Below are 22,152 nucleotides of genomic sequence, written 5' to 3'. Positions count from 1 at the left end.
GAACAATGTGACCCTTTATGACTATTTAACATGTTTATTTCATGAACTACATTCATGGGTCTAAGAGTTTCCTGAGGAATTTCAGTTTGTTAACATACATCCTTTCCTGTGTTTCTGACCTACGACATGTTACCCAAAAAAAAGTTGGGATGGGGAGAATTTAGGTCTAATAATGAGGTAAACCCATTAAATAATGATGTGATTTGAAACAGGTGATGCCAACAGGTGATTGTAATCATGATTTGGTATAAAATCAGTATTCAGGAAAGGCCTAGTCTTTGAGGATAAAAGACGGGCCGAGGATCTCCAGTTTGTCAACAAACTTTTGAGAAGATGATCGAATTTTTAAAAACAATGTTCCTCAAGGAAAGTGACATGGAGATTTGGATATTTCACCCTCTATGGTACATAATATCATTAAACAATTCAAGGAATCTGGAGGAATTTTGGTGCATAAAGGGCAAGGGCGCAAGCCTAATCCCAACACCCGTGATCTCCGATCTCTCAGACGGCACTGCATCAAGAACAGTCATTCATCTATAGCTCATAGAACCACATGGGCTCAGGATTACTTTGGCAAAACTTTATCAAGCTCTACAATATAGAGTTACATCCACAAATACCAGTTAAAACTTTACTGTACAAAAAGTTAACAAAAAATGTTAACTGTGTCCAGAAGTGCCGTCGGCTTCTCTGGGCTCAGAGGCATCTGGGATGGACCATCACACAGTGGAAATGTGCATTGTGGTCAGATGAATCAGTATTCCAGGTCTTTTTGGTCAGAAATGGACACCGTGTGATCCGGACCAAAGACAAAAAGGACCATCCAGACTGTTACCAGGAACAAGTCCAAAAGCCAGGGTCTGTCATGGTATGGGGTTGTGTCAGTGACCTTGGTAAAGGTAACTTACAATTCTGTGATGGCAGCAGAATTAAGGCAGAAAAGTGCACTGAGATTTTGAAGCAACATATGCTACCTTCAAGACGACATCTTTTCCAGGGATATTTCAACAAGACAATGCAAAACCACATTCTGCACATATTACAAAGATGTGGCTGTGGAAGAAGAGGGTGTGTCCCCTTTGTCCCCAATAGAGAATGTGTGGAGAATTTTGAAATGAAAATGATGACAGTGATGTACTGTTGCACACCTTAAGACCTGTTTGCAGGAAGAATGGGACAAAATAACACCTGAAACACTTTATCACTTGGTGTCTTCAGTCCAGTCCATGTCCAGTGTGGAGCCCAAGTCCATGTCCATGCCTAGTCCAGAGCCCGAGTCCAAGTCCTGTCCATGTCTCATCTGGAGCCCATGTCCATGCCTAGTCCGGAGCCTAAGCCCAAGTCCTGTCCAGAATGCATGCCCTTGCCCATGCCCTCTCTGGAGCCCAAGTCATGTCCAAAGCCCAAACCCATGTCCATGCCCTGTTTAGAGTCCATGCCTAGTCTGGAGCCCGAGTCCATTCCTAGTGTGGAGCCCAAGTCCGTGTCTATATCCATATCTAGTCCAAAGACCAAATCCATGTTCATGCCCAGTTTGAAGCCCGAGGCCAAGCCCAGACCAGAACCCAAGCCTCAGTCTATGTCCTTGCCCCTGTTCAAGGCCTTTCCCGAGCCCAATCCCCTGCCTAAGCCCAGGTTCTGGTGCCACATCTGCCCATAGCCTGAGCAGAACTCTGAGAGGATGGTTCTTTGTGACAGGCCCTTTACCATGAGGCAGCCCAAAGACGACTTTAGCTCCTGGAGGGAGCTCTTTGGGGAGGTTCTTTCATGCCTTCATGCACTCAAGCCTGGCTCAACTCGAGTGCCCTGCTCTCATTCGCACTCATGGAGCACATTGTGCATGCCCTTGGAACAATTGGTTCTTGGAGCGCAATCAGCACATGCATATAAAAGGACGCTGGTTGCACACTCACGTCATGAAGTATTATGATAACGCTGTATTGTGTCTCATTAAGGTTTTTTCCTTGCCATGTTTAGTACTCTGTTTATGACTCTGATTTACATTCTGGTTTACTGACTCTGCGTTCTGTTTGTTCTGTTTCGGTTTCATTTTAGTTTTTGTGCTTCTGACCTTGCCTCACATTTGTAAATGGCGTGCCTTGTAAATAAGCACTTTCCCTGCGATTACATCCGTCTCTACGCAGGATCACTGGCACAATGAGCTTGACATCTCAAAAGTTTGGCACTTCTTTTCTGTCCCTTCTGCCCAGTCCGAAGCAGGTGCAGCATATAAAAGGAGCAAACACATGTAATACTCTCACAATGCTGCACAATGATGATGAGTTGCCATCTAAAATATAAGGTAAATACAGATTGTTTTATATGTTTTTATAACTCCTCTGGCTAATAATAATAATAATAATAATAATAATAATAATAATAATAATTATTATTATTATTATTATTATTAAATGTTAATAATTTACATAATTTAAATATATCAAGAAGATGAAGCTGATTGTCTTGTCTATTATTATTATTATTATTATTATTATTATTATTATTATTGCTGTTGTTGTGGTTATACATTTGCATTTAGATATCAACATGCTCATTTCTCATAACAGTAGAAACTGCATAGTAAAATTATGGGGAAGAAAGTTTGTCAAGGTAAATGAATGGAGCTCCAGCAATCTCAGATAAATAAGGTCAGTAACCTGAAGTAGCTTTTTGCTAACATGAGCCACAATTTAATTAAAAGCACACAACATAAGCATAATAAAAAGGAAGTATATATGTATACGTAAGTATACTTACGTGAAAGGGATGTAAATGTTTTGGATGGTCATTAGCAGGCAGCAAACAGGAGTGGCCAGTGTCCTGTAGAGCTCCATGTGCACAATCTTCAAAACGGCTCAAAATGCCAAGACACACTTTATCACAGAGCCGTCAAGGTGAGTCCGATTAAAAAATAGCTGAGATCAAAAACACTACTTAGCAATGTATATTTTAGTACTACTTACTACTATTTCCTATGTGTTATTATTGAATGTTGTTTTTATTATTAGTAATAGTAGTAGTAGTAGTAGTTGTTGTTAGTATAGTACTATTACTATGCATTCCTACAGAATATATTTTATGATATTTAGATATATTTACTAGGTAATGTAGTACTATTTACCACATTATTAAATCTTCTAAATCATACTATTGTGTACTATGATCTACTAAATAGTACTATTATGATTTAATATAGAATATTGCTTAATATGATGCCATTTAGTAATATTTTGAATTTTGGACAATACTGTTGATTACTTCAAGTAATATGGTACTATTTCTTCTATATTACAATATATTAAATGGACACGAGTGTTTTACTGGGAAATACATTACTTGTATTTTCCATACGAGCTCCATCCGGGATATGGAGAACCAAAACCGTGACATAAATCTCTATATGTGACTCATGAGGAAATCGATGAGTTGTTTTGACAAATTTGGGGACTTTTTGTTTGTGAACGTGTCAGTATAATGCAAAGGAACTCACGCGTTGGCTTGAAGATATGAAGTTTATCTTCGCGTGTTGAGAAACTTGCATTTTTCATACAAAATACATGACGGCTCTGAGTGACAAATTTAAAAAATATTGGCTGGTGTTGAGTGGTATATCAGATATATTCCATTCAGCTAGCATGATACTGAACGAGTCGCAGACGAGTAGCCGAATGGAATATATCTGATAGACCACGAAAAAAAAGCCAGCCAATATTATTATTATACATACACATTCGATGGAACAAACCTGGCAGCGATGTTTGTTTGCAAATTGTCACAGACACTCACTAGCACAAAGTTTTGCACGTAATACGTATCTTATGGCATTTTTAATTCACTGCGACAGTTTACTGTGGGCGCCACTGACGAACAAAGAAATGCTTCTGCATATACGCAGCAGAAAACTCTCCCATTTAATATTCGCGTCAGCTCCGACATGTGACGTCATGTTGTCTTGACAACCATGCAATATCGTAAACCATATTCGATGCTCATTCTCCATTGGGTAGAGTGATGTAATGCATGTAGGATAAGCGATATGCGGACAATATTGCATGCTATCAAACCAAATGAACGAAACCTGTTAGAAGGAATAGAACACGTTTTTATTCCATCAAAAAAGTGTCCTGTATGTAATTTCACTCCGATGATGTCATTCCCAGTGTTTTCCCGCTGACAAAACGCGCATTGTCAAAATGGCAAACCAGTTCAAAATTAAAATTCTTTTGATTAACTTGCACAGTTTTTTTGTGTGTGTGTCCATCTAATATAAAGAACGTTACACAGTGGCGTGAAGATGTGACGTTTATCTTCTTATGTTGAAAATATTTTCACCCATTTGCATTGCTCACTTGTGAATATGTTCACCACTCGAAGATAAACTTTGTATCTTCACGCCACCATGTAATATCCTCTATATAGTAGTACTGCAAGTTGGCCTAGTGGTTAGTCTGTCCAAAACTTGACCATGTTTTACTCGTGGTAGGGTCATACCATCATAAGAATGGTACCTACTGTGATCTGGCAAGGCATGCCGCAATATAGACGTGAGCAGGCATTTCAACTCTCGTGGTTACCAGAGGACCCGCCCCTTACTGTAACCCTAGCTATGTAATAGGCAAGAGGCCGAGGGCTATAGAAACGGAGATCGGTGCCACCCAATACACCTTAAGGGCCTGTTTAGTATTAGGATATGAGACTGCCTGAGAAGACAAGAGGGGCTTTGACTATATAGCAGTATTTAACAAACCATTGGTTCACTACGTGACCTGTATGGTGGTATATGATTATTCCGTACTATTTTGGCCTGCTTTTTGCATGACAATACGCAGTTTCAGGCATAGCCTAAATCTTCAACGTGTGCGAATCAAGAGTTTTCTTGCTTATAATATACATTGTTAATTCACAACACGTTCATACGTCGCTCACTTATTTGTATCCAATTAAGCCTTTCTTCATCCTAGTTCTTAGTCCTGAGCTGTGACTGTTTGAAATTCCAGGGTCTGTGCTGCAAGCCAAAAGTGTGTGAGGGCTCCAGAATGAACCCAAAGTCTCTAATTCGCTCTCCTCCCATTTCCCCACCTTCCTCCAATGAGCTCCTCATGCAGGCCATTGACTTCATTAACCAGTACTACAAATCCTTTAAAAGGTAGGCATAATGTGTATGTGTATTTACATCTAAGGAATGTTATTCAAGCTTGCCAAACTGAGCATTTTCCAGCCAGCTTGGATTATTTTTAATCACACCAGCCTGGGGAAAAAAAAATGGACAGTATATTGAATTTAATTGCTATTTGGATCATTTATACATTGAAAGCACGATTTGGCTGCCAAGCCCAATTGCAACTCATTTGTATTCATCATTTAACACAGCTCTAAAATAGACAAGCATTTGGCCCGGGTTAATGAGGTAGCTCAAGAGATTGATGTCACCGGATCTTATCAGCTCACTACTGAAGAGCTCGTGTTTGGAGCCAAGCAGGCTTGGAGGAACGCGCCCAGGTGCATTGGCAGAATTCAGTGGTCCAATTTGCAGGTTTGAGACTTTTGAAGCTCGTATTCAGCTTTCAAGTTGAAGATCATGATGCCGTACATATGACAGCATTCTCGGCTTTTCAGGTGTTTGATGCACGGAAATGCAAGACAGCAGAGGACATGTTCCAGTTTCTTTGTGCTCATCTTAAATTTGCTTCCAATGGAGGCAACCTGAGGTATGCAGACATTTGATGATACTTATTATTATTATTAGTAGTAGTAGTAGTAGTTGTTGTATATTTTGTTATAATTTTTACAGTTGTTATATGTAATAAATACATCACTTAGGGCGTGTTGTTAGAGAGAATTAAACAATGTTAACTATTATACATACAGGACACTTTTTTGATGGAATAAAAACAAGTACTCTATTCCCTTCTAGAGGGTTTCAATCATTTGGTTTGATAGCATGCAATATTGTTCACATATCGCTTATCCTACGTATATTCCATCACTCTACCCAATGGAGAATGAGCGTCGAATATGGTTTACGATATTGCATGGTTGTCAAGACAACATGACGTCACACGTCAGAGACGTAAAACTTCCATGCTAGCGAGCGACTGGGACAATTTGTAAACAAACATGGCCGCCAGGTTTGCTTCTTTAAATACGGAAGATTTTGAGAGAATTTTGAAAGAAAAAGACGCGCTGAACACCCAAAAGGAATGTGTATGTATAATAATAATAATAATAATAATAATAATGTTTGGCTTTTTTTCATGGTATATCAGATATATTCCATTCAGCTACTCGTCTTCGACTCATTCAATATCATGCTAGCTGAATGAAATATATCTGACAGACCACTCAAAGCCAGCCAATATTATTTAATTATTTTCCTATTACAGAATGCCACAACTTTATTCATCGTATACCATTGGAATGTTCATTCAGAAGTATGACACATCGTACTTTTGTTACCCATTTATGATTACATAATTACATTTTATGTTGTGAAATATCCATGAAGCAAGTTTAAAAACACACACACACAGGTTGTCATGTTAGCAAAAAAGTGGAACGATCATCTGTCCTGTCTAGCTTTTCCGTTATCTGAAAACCTCCTGATTGTTACAAAGCACAGACGATGGAGACACCTTCCATTAATCTTAAATAAAAATCACCTTTCAGAAAACCTCAACATATCAACAATTATTCTATCCACATTCACTGGATATGAGCAATCGCGCGCTCTGATTGGCTACTCTACTACGAGGATATCAGCTCATATACCATGAGTAGAGAAAAACAAAATGGCGGATCGTGTTACTGAAGCAACCAAGGACGAAATAAAAACTTTCCTCAAAAACAAACAAATGAAAAAATAAAATAAAATAAAAGTATTTGATGGTAAGAACGTATCTTTTTTTATTTTTCAAGGATTATTATTATCGCATTTTTCACAAATTGCTACTGTTATTTCGCTGGTTTGTTTATATTCTAAGCGGAAATTATTTTGTCGGATGTTTTGTTTAAAGTTTTTATTGATCAAATTTGCAAAAAATAAAAAAATGCTCTGTTTCTCAAAATCCACTGAATGTGGATAGAATAAAACAGTTATTACTCAATCTCATCGTACATGGCTGCAAGCCAACTTGGTGCTATGTGCCTCATCAGCTACTGTATCAGCTCATGTACGACTTGATTTCGTGGAATAACTGTTAAATATATTCTGAGACCTGAGTACCTTATCATTCAACACTGATTGAGCCCCTCAGAAAAGATTGGACCGGCAAGGCCAATTCTTTTAGTTTTGCTATGCACTGAAGACATTTGTGTTTGAGATCAAAAGATGGTATGAGATGATAGATCAGAATGTCAACTTTCTTCTTCTTCTTCTTCTTCTTCTTTCAGCTGCACCTGTTAGAGGTCACCATAACAGATCATCCATTTCCATCTCATCCTGTCTTCAGCATCTTCTTCTGTCACGCCAACCACCTCTTCCCACATCCATAAACCTTCTCTTTGGTCTTCCTCTTTTCTGCTTGCCTGGCAGCTCTACCAAATGTCTTTAGTGTATAAAAAATTGGCCTTGCCATTCCAGTACAATACCGTTCAAAAGTTTGGGGTCACCCAGACAATTTTGTGTTTTCCATGAAAAGTCACACTTTTATTTCCCACCATAAGTTGTAAAATGAATAGAAAATATAGTCGAGACATTTTTCTGGCCATTTTGAGCATTTAATCGACCCCACAAATGTGATGCTCCAGAAACTCAATCTGCTCAAAGGAAGGTCAGTTTAATAGCTTCTCTAAAGAGCTCAACTGTTTTCAGCTGTGCTAACATGATTGTACAAGGGTTTTCTAATCATCCATTAGCCTTCTGAGGCAATGAGCAAACACATTGTACCATTAGAACACTGGAGTGATAGTTGCTGGAAATGGGCCTCTATACACCTATGGAGATATTGCACCAAAAACCAGACATTTGCAGCTAGAATAGTCATTTAGCACATTAGCAATGTATAGAGTGGATTTCTGATTAGTTTAAAGTGATCTTCATTGAAAAGAACAGTGCTTTTCTTTCAAAAATAAGGACATTTCAAAGTGACCCCAAACTTTTGAACGGTAGTGTACTTTCAGAGGGAACTGTAGGTTAGTTTGTTATACACCATATTATGTTATTTTGTTCTCTACCACACAAGTCTTTCTGAATGAGCTATTTTTATAAAAGCAATTATGCATTATAACAAGCACATTAATATAAACATGTAATTTGCCTTCCAGCCAGTACGTTCTCACCAATTAAACAATGCTATGTATAACTGCTATTATTCTTACAGGTCAGCCATCACTGTGTTCCCTCAAAGAACCGATGGCCAGCATGATTTCCGGGTTTGGAACAGTCAGCTCATTAAATACGCTGGCTATAAGATGGAGGACGGCCAATTTATCGGAGACCCTGCTAATGTGGAGTTCACTGAAGTATCCACAAGTCACGTATCGTCTAATGTTAATTAAATGCTGTTCAATGACGGCAACACGTTAATTCGTTTTGGCTTTCTTAAATCGGAGCCCATTTCTGCTTGTTACCTTAAATCACTGCCTTCTAACAGATTTGTGTCCAACTTGGGTGGACACCAAAGTATGGGTCCTTTGATGTCCTGCCACTGGTCTTGCAGGCTAATGGAGAAGATCCTGAGCTGTACAAAATTCCTGCAGAGTTGATACTGGAGGTTGAAATAGAGCATCCTCAGTAAGCACTAAACACCTTATAAACAGTTCACTACTTTCTTAATAGGTTTAAACGGATACTGCCTTTCAGATTTTTCAAGTGTAGATCATAAAAAGAATTTTCTCCGACACCCAATTATTTTTGTTTAGTTGACCGAAAGCTACTGAATTCGAATCATAGACTTCCAATTTTATTAGGTTTTTAAAAATAGAACAATTAATGAATTTAGAGCCACTTGGCCCTAAATTCTCCGCTATTTTTTCCTGCTTCACCATGACCCAATTCAAGATACATCATCATGCATCACGTGGTGGGCTTTCCCTGTTCATGCAAGGCATTGTGGGATACAAATTTGAAACAGGAGAGAACAATGGAGGACAAGTGTGCGAATGAAACGTGAAAGACCGACTACAGTAGCAGAAAGTGAGATGAAAAGACGTTATGTTATATACGAAGGAAAGGAAACGCAGGACCAAACTAATAAATATCAGCGGTCAGCAAGCACCTCAGTGTGATCAGCTGTTCGTTTAGTGACAGAATGATGGAACTGTCAGTGCACGATCAAGGTAAACCTGCATATACACACACAGACTTCCTCTGTCTGCTTGGCTGCATGAAGTGAGCGATTTCATGCAGGCTTGTAGTACTCGAGTCTGACTCGTGCCCTAATTTTAAGGGCTCACGACTTTACTTGGACTTGAGCACTGATGACTCGGACTCGTACATTAACTGCATTAGGACTCGTAAATTGGAGACGAGGACTGGGATTTTTTTCTTTATTTTTTGTGACATGCCATAATAATTGGGCATAAAATATTTATATCTGCATTAATTTTTATTTTAATTTTGTGCAAGAGAATGCACATTCACCTGTTCATACATCATGTTCAGGAACAAACTAATGTTAATGGCGCTAAAATGCCTGGAGAGAACGCCCCTAGGATTGTCCGCTTCGCTTATACAGACTTCTCGTGCAGTGGGAAAAAAATTAACTGCTCTGTGTTCCATATGTAGAAGAACTATCGAGGAGATGACGGGGACAACCTCGAACTTCAATCGTCATAATTCTGAGGTAGTCCTCCTTCATTATTCCATCCACTTTGTGCAATGAACCAGTTCCACTGGCAGCAAAATAGCCCCAGAGCATGATGATCCTACCACCACCACCAGCTGGTACAGTGTCCCTCTGTACATGGTGGTCATTGTGGCCAGACAACTCAATCTTTGTCTCATCTGACCATACAGCTTTCCTCCAGAATGCTTTTTTCTTTGTCCGTGTGGTCAGCTTCAAACTTTAGTTAAGCTTGAAGGTGTCAGTTTTGGAGCAGGGGGTTATTTTTTGGATAGCAGCCTCTTAGTCCACAGTGATCTGAACTGTAGACAGTGATCCATCAGCTTCCAGTTTATGGCATGGCTGTGCCATGGTGGTTCCCAAGTTGTTCCTGACCATCCAAACCAATTTCCTTTCAGCTGAGGGTGACAGTTTGGGTTTTCTTGAAGCAAAGTGGCTTGGCAAAGTGACTACACCTCACAATAACTTGCATACACTTGTTTGAACTGATCTTGGAATTTGCAGTTGTTTAGAAATGGCTCCAAGAGACATTCTGGAGTTGTGTATATCTGCGATCTTCTTTCTCAGATCTGCACTGAGCTCCTTGGACTTTCCCATTTTACTGTATGTTGGTCAATCCAATGAGTGCTGTAAACAAACTTTTTGTATGAAGGCAGAGAGAAGACCAGCTGTAGTCAATCATGATCACTAACAGGAAGTTAAGAGACCTCGGCCTTGGCAAGATAAGAGACATTTTGGAAGTTTCAGCACCTCTGAATTAATAATCTAAGTGAGCGTATGTAAATTTTTGACCCTGTACGTATAATTTTGACCCTGTGTTGATTTCAGAAAACCCAAAGAAAATTAAAACTTGTGCACCAAATTCTAGTGTTTTTTTGGTGTTTTGGTTTTTTTTTTTATTAAAGATGTATGCTGTACGTTCTGCCACAGAAAAAGAACAGTTCAAAGAAATGACTGAAAGCCCATATTGCCATGACATTCATAGCCAAGATGACATTCATGTCACTGTATGTAAACTTCTGACCACAATTGTAGGTGCACTGTTCAGAAATGTAGTGTAACAGTACCTGTCAAGTTTATCTACTTGTGCAACCTGTTACCCAGCATTTCACATGCGCAAATCTATGTTTAAGGTATGAATGTGGGATCATTCTTTGGTGTTGTAATGGAAAATTTATGAGCAGCACTTCGATAAACAATAATAACTTTCCTTTGCTTTGCAAAGGCATTATGAAATGCAAAAGATCCTCATAACAACTTAATATGTTTATTGACTGGTTCTGTTTATTTCGGTAGTGCTTATGCAGACCACCAAGACTCTTCTCTTCCATCTCTGGCATCTTTCACATTGCTTGCTTTGTACTTGAGGTTGAAAATCCAAGTTAATCCTCTGGGCTCTGTTAACAAAAAGCTTCCAGTCATTCTTGTGCTCCTGAAGGGTCTGGAGTAAAAGAAAATTTAAATAAATAAATCCTTCAAATTTAAAGATCAGGGTTAAGTGGAAAAGCCATTTGTCCTTAATTAAACCACTCATTTGCCCAATTCATTCATAAGAACATAACAAAATGACATTATGTTACAGGCATTTAGCAGATGCTGTTATTTAAAGTGACATACAATGAGCACACACACATACCCAGGGGAACAGTTGGGGGGTTAGGTGCCTTGTTCAAGGGCACTTCAGCCATAGATTTTCCTGCCGGTCCAGGAAATTGAACCAGCAACCATTTGGGCCCAAGGCTGCTTCTCTAACCTTTAGGCCATGGCTACCCACCCCATAGCTTTCTTGAGCACTATGTGAATTTCACTCAAGTGCTGGCTGCTGGGGCCCACAAGATGCAACCATGTGACCTATCAATTGAGAACTACAACAAAATATGACTAAAACCCTTTTAGTAAAATCTGACCCCTCAATGGCCATCTTGGGCAGTTATTTTCAGTCATTTAGCAGACGCTCTTATCCAAAGCAACATACAATGTACCTAGAGTGCCCAAGGGAGCAGTTGGGGGTTAGGTGCCTTGCTCAAGGTCACATCAGCCATTCCTGCTGGTCTAGGGAAGCAAACCAGCAACCTTTTGGTCCCAAAGCTGCTTCTCTAACCATTATGCCATGGCTTCCCCATGCAAGACTAGGCTTCTACAAAACATTGCATAATCATTCCCCACTTGAACTGTTACAGATTTTGAAGTCTTACAACCAGGAACTGAAATGGACTTGCTTCAGAATATAAGCCATCAATCTACACAAAATAAGCCATACCATGGAAGATTACATAAGTATTCATCCCTGTTGTTGTGACATTCCAAAATTAGTCCTGATGCAGCCGGTTGTATCAAAATGGCATGTGCTGCTGTTGTTAGAGAACATACCTCAACAATCAGCATCACAAAGATCAACAAGCAATCAAGGCAAGGCAAGTTTATTTATATAGCACATTTCATACACAATGGCAGTTCAATGTGCTTTACAGAAGTAAAAACAAAAACAGTAAACAATAGAGAAATAAAATTACATAAAATAATTTTATTTTTATTCTAAAACAATTAATTAAAAGAATTAAAAGAAAATAATAAGAATTAAACAATAGTAGAAATAAAATAATAAAATGAAGTAGAAATAGGAGAAAAAAGAAACCAGCAGAATAGAATAAAGAATAAAATAGAATAAAGTTAAAATTAAAGTAAATTTAAAACATGCAGAGAAAGTAAAAATTATTAAAAAAGAAGACAATATTAATTATTTAACAGAAAGCATCTGAAAACAGCTTGGTCTTTAACCTAGATTTAAAACTGCCAACAGCAGGAGCATTTTTAATGTCCTCTGGCAGTTGGTTCCATAGCTGTACTGCATAGTAGCTAAAAGCTGCTTCACCATACTTTGTTTTAACAACTGGTTTTAATAGTAAATTTTTCTGTTTTGATCTGGTAGATCTGATTGGGTTAGGCCGCTGCAACATATCAGAGAGGTAATTGGGCCCTGTACCATTTAGAGATTTGTATACCAGCAGCAATGCTTTAAAGTCAATTCTATAGCTTACTGGAAGCCAGTGAAGGGACCTTAGAATTGGAGTAATGTGCTCTGTTCTTTTTGTTCGTGTGAGAACCCTAGCCGCTGCATTTTGAACCAGCTGAAGTCGTTTGATGGTCTTTTTTGGCAGGCCTGTGAAAAGGCCATTGCAGTAATCAACCCTACTAGAGATGAAGGCATGTATTAGTTTTTCCAGATCATGTTTTGACATAAGTCCTCTTAATTTGGAAATGTTTTTTAGGTGATAAAATGCCGTTTTAGTGATTGCTTTCATGTGACTGTCAAAGTTTAGCTCGCTGTCAATGAAAACACCAAGATTTTTAACCATTTCTTTAGTTTTCATCCCTTTTGTGTCAAGAATAGTGGTAATCTTGAGTCTTTCATCTTTTTTTCCAAATAGAATTACTTCTGTTTTATCTGTGTTCAGCTGAAGAAAATTTTGTGACATCCAGCTATTGATTTGATCGATACACTGGTAGAGACATTCAAGGGGGGCATAATCATTAGGTGATAGAGCAAAATAAATTTGGGTGTCATCTGCATAGCAGTGATACAAAATTGAATTTTTATTGATAATTTGCCCAAGTAGGAGCATATAAAGGTTGAAAAGTAATGGTCCAAGAATCGACCCCTGGGGGACACCACAGGTCAAGGACATTGACGTTGAGGAACAATTTCCCAGGGTAACAGAGAAGCTTCTATCTTTTAAGTATGAATTTAACCAATTGATAACTTTACCAGTCAATCCAACCCAGTGTTCAAGTCGATATAGCAGTATGTTGTGATCAATAGTATCAAAAGCTGCACTGAGGTCCAGTAATACCAGGACCGATGTTTTGCCTGCATCAGTATTAAGACGTATGTCATTTATAACTTTAATCAGCGCTGTTTCAGTGCTATGATTGGCACGAAATCCTGACTGAAAATTATCAAAACGGCTGTTTGCTATCAAGAAGGCAGTTAATTGATTGAAGACAATTTTTTCAAGGATTTTCCCAATGAATGGTAAATTTGATATTGGCCTGATATTTAATACTGAAGGATCCAGATTATGTTTTTTAAGAAGGGGCTTTACAACGGCTTTTTTTAGGGACACAGGAACAACGCCAGTCTCCAGGGATGTATTTATAATTTGAAGCACATCTGTAATTATAAGATGAAGAACAGACTTAAAAAAGTTGGTGGGCAGAATGTCCAATTCAGATGTTGAGGAACTGAGATTTTGTACAGTTTTTTCAAGAGTCTCATAATCAATTAAACAAAATTCTGACATTGTGTTGAAGTTATCTATCTGTGTCATTGGTGATTGCAGTTTTTCAATTTTTTGCAACTGAGATATATTATGAGCAATATTCTGCTGTATTTTATCAATTTTACCTTTGAAAAAGGATGCAAACTCATTGCATTTATTAACTGAGAGAAGTTCAGGTGCTAATTGTGGTGGGGGATTAGTTAGCTTCTCTACTGTTGAAAATAGCACACGGGCATTGTTCATATTCCTGCTGATGATGTTGGAGAAGAAAGACTGTCTTGCTTTACGAATTTCATAATTATAATTACAAAGTATCTCCTCATGGATTTGATAATGAATGTGAAGTTTAGATTTGCGCCATTTTCTTTCAGTCTTTCTACATTCTCTCTTTAGCAGTTTAACAGCCGGGTACTGCCTCCATGGTGCTTTCTGCTTATCATTGACTCTTTTGATTTTGAATGGAGCAATATCATCCATAATTTGGGTCATATTTAAATTAAAAAATTCCAGTAAATCATCTACAGAGTCTGACATTTTGGTTGATTTCTGAGAGAGAGCTTGCTCAAAGAGAGCACATGTGTTGTCTTTTATGACTCTCCTACCTATAGTCATTGAGCTATTCTGAATGTGAGGAGACATAGAAACATCAAAGAAAACACAGAAATGATCGGATAAGGCCAAGTCAACAACAGTATTAGAAACAGTAAGACCCTTTGTGATGACGAGGTCAAGAGTATGACCACGAGAGTGGGTCGGCCCCTGTACATGTTGTACTAGGTTGAAGTTGTCAATAATTGCAAGTAGTTCTTTGGCATAAATGTTATCAGTATTATCTACATGCAAGTTAAAATCCCCAGATATAATAAGACAATCAAACTCTAAGCAAATGACTGATAACAGTTCACCAAACTCTTCAAGAAAGACTTTGGCTGAATGTCTCGGAGGCCTATAAATAGTTAATAATAATATATTAGGAGAGCATGTAACAAGTGCACATAAGTGTTCAAAGGACATAAAATCACCAAGTGAGGATTGTTTACATTGAAAAGAGACTTTGAATATATTTGCAATCCCTCCACCTTTCCCTTGTCGGGTAACATTCAAAAAATTAAAATTTGGGGGAGCTACTTCAATAAGGGTGGAAGCACTATTTGCTTGATCCAACCAGGTTTCAGTTAGAAGCAAAAAATCAAGATTGTGTTTGCAAATAAGATCATTAATTAAAAATGACTTGTTTAAAAGTGATCTAACATTCAGAAGAGCTAGCTTTACAGAAAGTCTAGAAGTAGTATCTGCTTTTGCACTCTGATGTTGTTTTAAAACAGGAAGGAGATTAGATTGGTTCACCCCCAGGGTTAAATGTGCTCTATGTGTTCTGTTTCTTATCAACACAGGAATAGAGCTGGATGGCATAGGCACATTAGGTCGCAGCTGGTTTTCAACACTACACCCATTTGCAGGGACCCAGAGTACATCAAACAAGACTTTCTAAATGTTCCATTTGGTTTGAGGGTGAAAGGATTGGAGATGACATGTATCTTTTGGATGGTGAAAAAGATTTGTAGCCAGCTGAAAGTCCTGGGCGAACTGGGTACACTGCTTGTCGCGACAGATTTGGGCTGGAAAAAGAGAGTGTAGCCATTGGGAGCAATTTTTTCATGCTATTTGGGAAATCCATCCGAGGGGAAGTGGAGTCGTCTGTCCTTGAATGTTGGGAATCTTGCAAGTCAGATGTTTGTGTGTACTTGATGACGACTTGCAAAGATGATTGTTTAGGCTTTGTAACTATGTCAGTCTGCGACATCTTATCAACTGTTTTCCTCAGTGCTGGCTGAGAAAAGATTGCAAGTTTGTAATGGTCTACTAAGACTTTGGCTCCAATCCAGCTGAGTTCAGTGCTATTTGGCTTGTAAAATTCTCTGCGATTCCAGAAAAGGTTAAAATTGTCTATGAAGTTCATACCAAATGAAGAACAAGTTTTTCCAAGCCAGGTGTTAAGACTGAAGAGTCGAGAAAAAGCAAAACTTCCTCTCGCTGGGAGTGGGCCACTGATAAAAGATTGAATTCCAGTCTTATAGAGCTCAGAAAAAAGTTTTCTGAAATCATCTTGGACAAACAGCTGTTCTCTGAAAACATCATTTGCTCCCACATGCACAACAATACGTTTAATAGTTTTATGCTCGGACATGAGCTTCAAAATGCTGTCTTTGGTGTCAGAGATGGATGCATTTGGAAGACAACAAATAATCATCCCATAGCCTTTTAATTGTCTTACAGTGGAATCACCAAGAACAAGGGTTGTGGGATCAGGTGGTGTTACGAGCTGCTTTTTGCCTCTTCTCACAGCTCTTCGATCTTGGTGCGATCTCTTTTTACTATGTGTTTGTCCACTTGAAAAATCCTCTTCCACATCCCTGAGGCATTCAAATTTGTTCTGAATCCTTATGGGCTGTGGATTTTCCATAGGATTGTAGATCCTATTGTAATTTGTAGAACGAGCTGGTGTTGAAGTAATCACGCTTCTGTTTTTATTTTTGGGCTTACCACCCATCATTTGCCAGTTTTCTGTACTCACATTTTGCCCAGCTTGATTGGTGAATTCATCCACAATGTCCTCGGTCTGTCGGAGTGCAATCTCTGCATTCTCAGCCACTGTTTCTGTACTCCTTTCCTGAGATATCGCTTTTAATTCGTCCGTCTTTGGCAGAGCATTAATCTTTGATTCCAGAATAGAAATCCTCTGTTCTAGTTCCATGCATTTTCTGCAGGATTTTTTGCTTCTTGGCATTTTGTATTAAAAACTAACTTATCTTATAAAGATGAAGGAAAAAAAAAGTGGAAATTAAATTAAAATTAAATTAAAAGCTTATAAAGATGAAAAATAAAATGAGAAAAAAAATAGTGAAAATTCAATGAGAAAGTAAAGTATAGAAATAAAGATCAAGAAAGCAGGAGCAAAGCAAAGAAGCGTCCTACTCGCTTGAGTAGGAGGAGCAGAAAAGAATTCCAGGTCAAAGTTCTGGGAAAATATTTGGAACAGCCAGCAGCCCACCTTTAATTTAAATCCATTATTAAAACAGGGAAAGAATACATCACAGCTCTGCCTCAAGGAGTCCAACATAATCATCGGTAGGTGTATGATAATGTATTGGACCAGCTGTAGTTCAATAAATTGGAAAAAAAGGGCATTAGTCAGGGAAGCAATGAAGAGGCCAAGGGTAGCGCTCAACATGATGCTACCACCACCATGCATTACTCAAGGGAGAACAAGGTATTCATATTATAAACAGTCAAACTCCCTCTCACACCAGAATCTGGTCTTCCCAGTCTTCTGTCCCAACTCTTTAAAGCATATGGGTGCAGCACCAATCTCCGTTTCAATAGCCCTTGGCCTCTCACCTATACAGCTAGGGTTACAGTGGGGCACTAGTCCCCTGGTAACTACAGTAGTAGGTACCATTTTTATGATGGTCTTTGGTACAACCTGACCACAAGTAGAACTCACAATCTCCCCGTCGAGAGGCAGACACGCTAACCACTAGGCCAACTTGCAGGCTAGTATAAACAGTGGGCTGCCTCTATTCATAGCATACGGTATTTCAGTTTATAACTTTGGGGTATATAATTTGGTGAAAATGCAGTGACTGCTTCATGTATGTTGTTTTCTTACCTTCATTTGCTTATCTGTCCATGAGGCCGATGAGCTGTTGCCATGGCGTGGTGTCCGTCGTCCACAATTCAGTTAAATCGTATCTCCTCCATCAGTTCTCCACAAATTTCCGTTCTGATTGTTTTTTATGAAAGAACTCATCACTCCACACAAAGCTTGGTAATTGTTTTGTCAAATATTTTTGCTAACAAGTTAGTAATTAGGCCAAATTAACAAATTTTCCAGGCCTCTCACTAGAATTGTATCTCCTCTCTGATTTCTCATTTGATTCTAGTTCTGATTGATGTTTTGAGTAGATCTTCCCTTGAGGACCAAAACTTGGTCATTTGTTTGTTGATTTTCCTGTTGTAAAAAAATTTGACAGTGTTGTTTATTTTCAGTTAAATCGTGTCTCCTCCCTCAGTTGTCAATGGATTTCAGTTCTGATTGTTTTGTTTGAAAGAACCAGACCTTCTGCACAACACTTGGTCATTGTATTGTCAAATTTTTGCTGACGAACTTCTAACTAGGTCAACTTCACAAATTTTGGGAGTTCTCACTAGAATTGTATCTCCTCTTGCAGTTCTCACCCGATTTCAGTTCTGATCGATGTTTTGGGTCGATCTTTCCTTGAGGAACAAAATTTAGTCCTTTGTTGATTTTCCTGTTGTAAACAGTTTGTCGTGGAGGTTGGTCCTCTCTCACATTGTCACATTTCAGTTCTGATCAATGTTTTGGTAGTCATGGTTGTTTTGATGGCAGGCCAGATGAGCGATTACGTCCTTGATGGGTTTTTTTTTTATTGATTGATTGATTGATTGATTGATTGATTGATTGATTGCTTTATTCCGAACAGTAAAGAAGAAAGATATTTTAAAAAATGCAATAATCAAAACATCATCATAAACAAACAGAATAGCGTAGCCACAAGGCAGTAACATAATAATGTTCGGAAAGGATTAGGAAGAAGTAAATAACTTATCAAATCCTAACCCTCTATACCACCGCTAATCAAACTTCACTTTCCACCATAATAAACTATATATACAAAAGAAAACAAAAGCAACAAAAAAAAAACATACCAAGACCTACCAACATGGTATAATATCGACCAAATCAAATCATAAATACAGATACTTGTTATACATATTACACACATACAATACATATATACAATACATACATATCCACATACCTATAACTATACACATATCCATACTTACACAGACACCCATAATATCATAATTATGCATATATATTATATTCAAATATGCATATGTATACATACGTACATACATTTTATATATATAAAATATATACTCTGTATATATATATATATATATATATATATATATATATATATATATATATACACACACACACAATACTCATTATGATATAAATATATATATCACTATGTACCCATACCCACATATATACACATATTATCAATAGAATGTTATTGTAATTCCTTCTCCCTATACCTCATAAAGATTTGTTTCTTATACCTCTTTTTTACTGGTTTATAGTTGTGCATTTCATGAGCTCCACATTCAAACTGTTCCATAGCTTTACTCCACAAATAGAGATACTGAACATTTTTAACGTTGTCCTAGCACTGCGAATTTTAAATTTCAATTTCCCCCTAAAATTATAGCCCCCCTCTCTATCCGAGAACATTGTTTGGATATTCCTAGGTACTTTATAATTCCTTACTTTGTACATTATTAAGGCAGTTTTATATTCTATAATATCCCTGAATTTTAAACATTTTGAATTTATGAATAGTGAATTAGTATGATCTCGGTAACCAGCACTATGAATTATTCTTATAGCTCTTTTTTGAAGTATAGTTATTGCATGAAGTGAACATTTATACATATTTCCCCACACCACTGAGCAGTAATTTAAGTACGGTAAAACCAGGGAACAGTAAAGAATGCGGAATGAATTATAGTCCAGGATGTGCTTAGCTTTACTCAACACAGATATGCTTCTTGATAGTTTCATTAGTATGCATTTTATATGTGATTTCCAAGTAATTCTATCATCTATTATTACCCCAAGAAATTTATTATTAGAAACTCTTTCAATGTCAACACCATCTACCTGTACATTTATTCATCTCATCTCATTATCTGTAGCCACTTTATCCTTCTACAGGGTCGCAGGCAAGCTGGAGCCTATCCCAGCTGACTACAGGTGAAAGGCGGGGTACACCCTGGACAAGTCGCCAGGTCATCAGAGGGCTGACACATAGACACAGACAACCATTCATACTCACACTCACACCTACGGTCAATTTAGAGTCACCAGTTAACCTAACCTGCATGTCTTTGGACTGTGGGGGAAACCGGAGCACCCGGAGGAAACCCACACGGACTCGGGGAGAACATGCAAACTCCACAAAGAAAGGCCCTCGCCGGCCACGGGGCTCGAACCCAGACCTTCTTGCTGTGAGGCGACAGCGCTAACCACTACACCACCATGCCGCCCCTGTACATTTATTGCCTTATTTATTTTATAATTATTAAATAACATGATTTTTGTTTTAGACAGATTTAATGATAATTTATTTCGATCAAACCAACTTTTTAACCTGTACAATTCTGAAGAGATTATGTTTTCTAACTCATGCAAATTTGTTCCAGAACAAAACATATTCATGTCATCTGCAAATAATACCATCTTAAATATCTTTGATACATTGCACATATCATTTATATAAAGAATAAACAGTTTAGGACCCAATACTGACCCCTGAGGGACACCACAATCAATATTCAAACGAGTTGACACAGAGTCACCCAGCTTCACAAATTGTGTCCTGTTGCTCAAATAACTTCTTATCCAATTGAATACAACTCCCCTGATCCCATATTGTTCCATCTTATTAATTAATATATCATGATTAATAGTATCAAAAGCTTTTTGAAGATCAATAAATATCCCAGCAACATATTTTTTATCATCTATAGAGTTACTGATTTCTTCAATTGATTCCATTAGTGCCATCTCTTGTCGATCTATTTGCTCTAAATCCATATTGACTATCACTGAGTAGTTTGTATTTTTCAATGAATTTATCTAAGCTGTTATTCAATAGTTTTTCAAGAATTTTGGAGAATTGAGGAAGTAAAGAAACAGGTCTGTATTTTGTGAAGTTGTGTTTGTCCCCAGATTTATACAATGGAATTACTTTTGCTATTTTCATATTGCTTGGAAATGTACCGGTTTGAAATGACAAGTTACAGATGTATGTTAATGGTTTAGAAATCCCCCCAATAATAGTTTTCACTAGTTTCATATCAATATTATTACAAATCTGTGGATATTTTATTACTACATTTATTAACTATATCAATAATTTCCCTATCATCTACTGGTGTAAGAAACATAGGTTTGTTTGTTTGTTTGTTTGTTTGTTTGTTTGTTTGTTTTAATAAACTACTAAGAGTGGATATGTACTTCAAGGAGGAGCATATACCAAAATAACAAACAAAATGAATAACCATGATTTTGGATGACTAGCTAACCTAAAATAAAATAAACAGAAAATATATAATATTCTACTCTAACTCACAGCCCCAAAACAGAAGAGTCATCAAAAATAAATACTGCTCAACCTCTACAGATTCCACACTATTTATCACCCAAGTCTACCACAAAGTACAGATGAAAGCTACTGAATACTGTAGGTAGAAGAAAGAAGAAGAAACCTTTATTTGTCACATGCACACTCCAAGCACAGTGAAATTCATCCTCTGCATTTAACCCATCTGAAGCAGTGAACACACGCACACAGCTCAGAGCAGTGGGCAGCCACACCAGAGCGCCCAGGGGTTCGGTACCTCGCTCAAGGGCACCTCAGCCCAAGGCTGCTCCACGTCAACCTAACTGCATGTCTTTGGATTGTAGGAGAAACCGGCGCACCCAGAGGAAACCCACGCAGACATGGGGAGAACATGCAAACTCCACACAGAAAGGCCCTCGCCGGCCGCTGGGTTCAAACCCAGAACCTTCTTGCTGTGAGGCGACCGTGCTAACCAGTCCACCACCGTGCTGCCCGTCACTGAAAGTGAAGCTAATCACTTTGGTCAGGTCAAATGGCACTTCTTCAAAATGGAAACACTTCAAAATACTTCAAAATGGAAGGCCGTTGAGTCCGTAATTCTCTCTCTCTCCTGCCTTTTCCTCATATTTTATCGGCACATTGCTCCCCATTAATGCATGACAGTGCTCTACATACTGTTGAAAAAGAAAAGAAAACATAACCCAACATACGACCACAAATATCATTACAACAGATGATCATTAACATGAATATTTGTATTTTATTCTATCCACATTCACTGGACATGAGCAATCACATGCTCTGACTGGCTACACTACTACTAGGATATCAGCTCATATACCATGAGTAGAGAAAAACAAAATG

General features: G+C 38.0%; 1 protein-coding gene across 1 annotated transcript in view; it reads left to right on the top strand.

Annotated features, from left to right (window-relative positions):
- The first annotated feature begins 2,104 nt into the window (after positions 1-2,104).
- The window catches only part of LOC132864785 (nitric oxide synthase, inducible-like), a 55,528-nt gene continuing 35,480 nt past the window's right edge, over positions 2,105-22,152 (top strand). The window contains exons 1-8 of the mRNA XM_060898205.1: positions 2,105-2,305; positions 2,571-2,651; positions 2,799-2,897; positions 5,001-5,149; positions 5,374-5,536; positions 5,620-5,711; positions 8,322-8,463; positions 8,595-8,734. Of these exons, the coding sequence (XP_060754188.1) occupies positions 2,622-2,651; positions 2,799-2,897; positions 5,001-5,149; positions 5,374-5,536; positions 5,620-5,711; positions 8,322-8,463; positions 8,595-8,734 (815 nt within the window). The 5' untranslated portion in view covers positions 2,105-2,305; positions 2,571-2,621. The remainder of the gene's footprint in view (positions 2,306-2,570; positions 2,652-2,798; positions 2,898-5,000; positions 5,150-5,373; positions 5,537-5,619; positions 5,712-8,321; positions 8,464-8,594; positions 8,735-22,152) is intronic.

The sequence above is a fragment of the Neoarius graeffei genome, chromosome 17 (genome assembly GCF_027579695.1).
Source record: "Neoarius graeffei isolate fNeoGra1 chromosome 17, fNeoGra1.pri, whole genome shotgun sequence".
Taxonomy (NCBI): Eukaryota; Metazoa; Chordata; class Actinopteri; order Siluriformes; family Ariidae; genus Neoarius; species Neoarius graeffei.
This window is presented reverse-complemented; position numbering and strand designations above follow the sequence as displayed.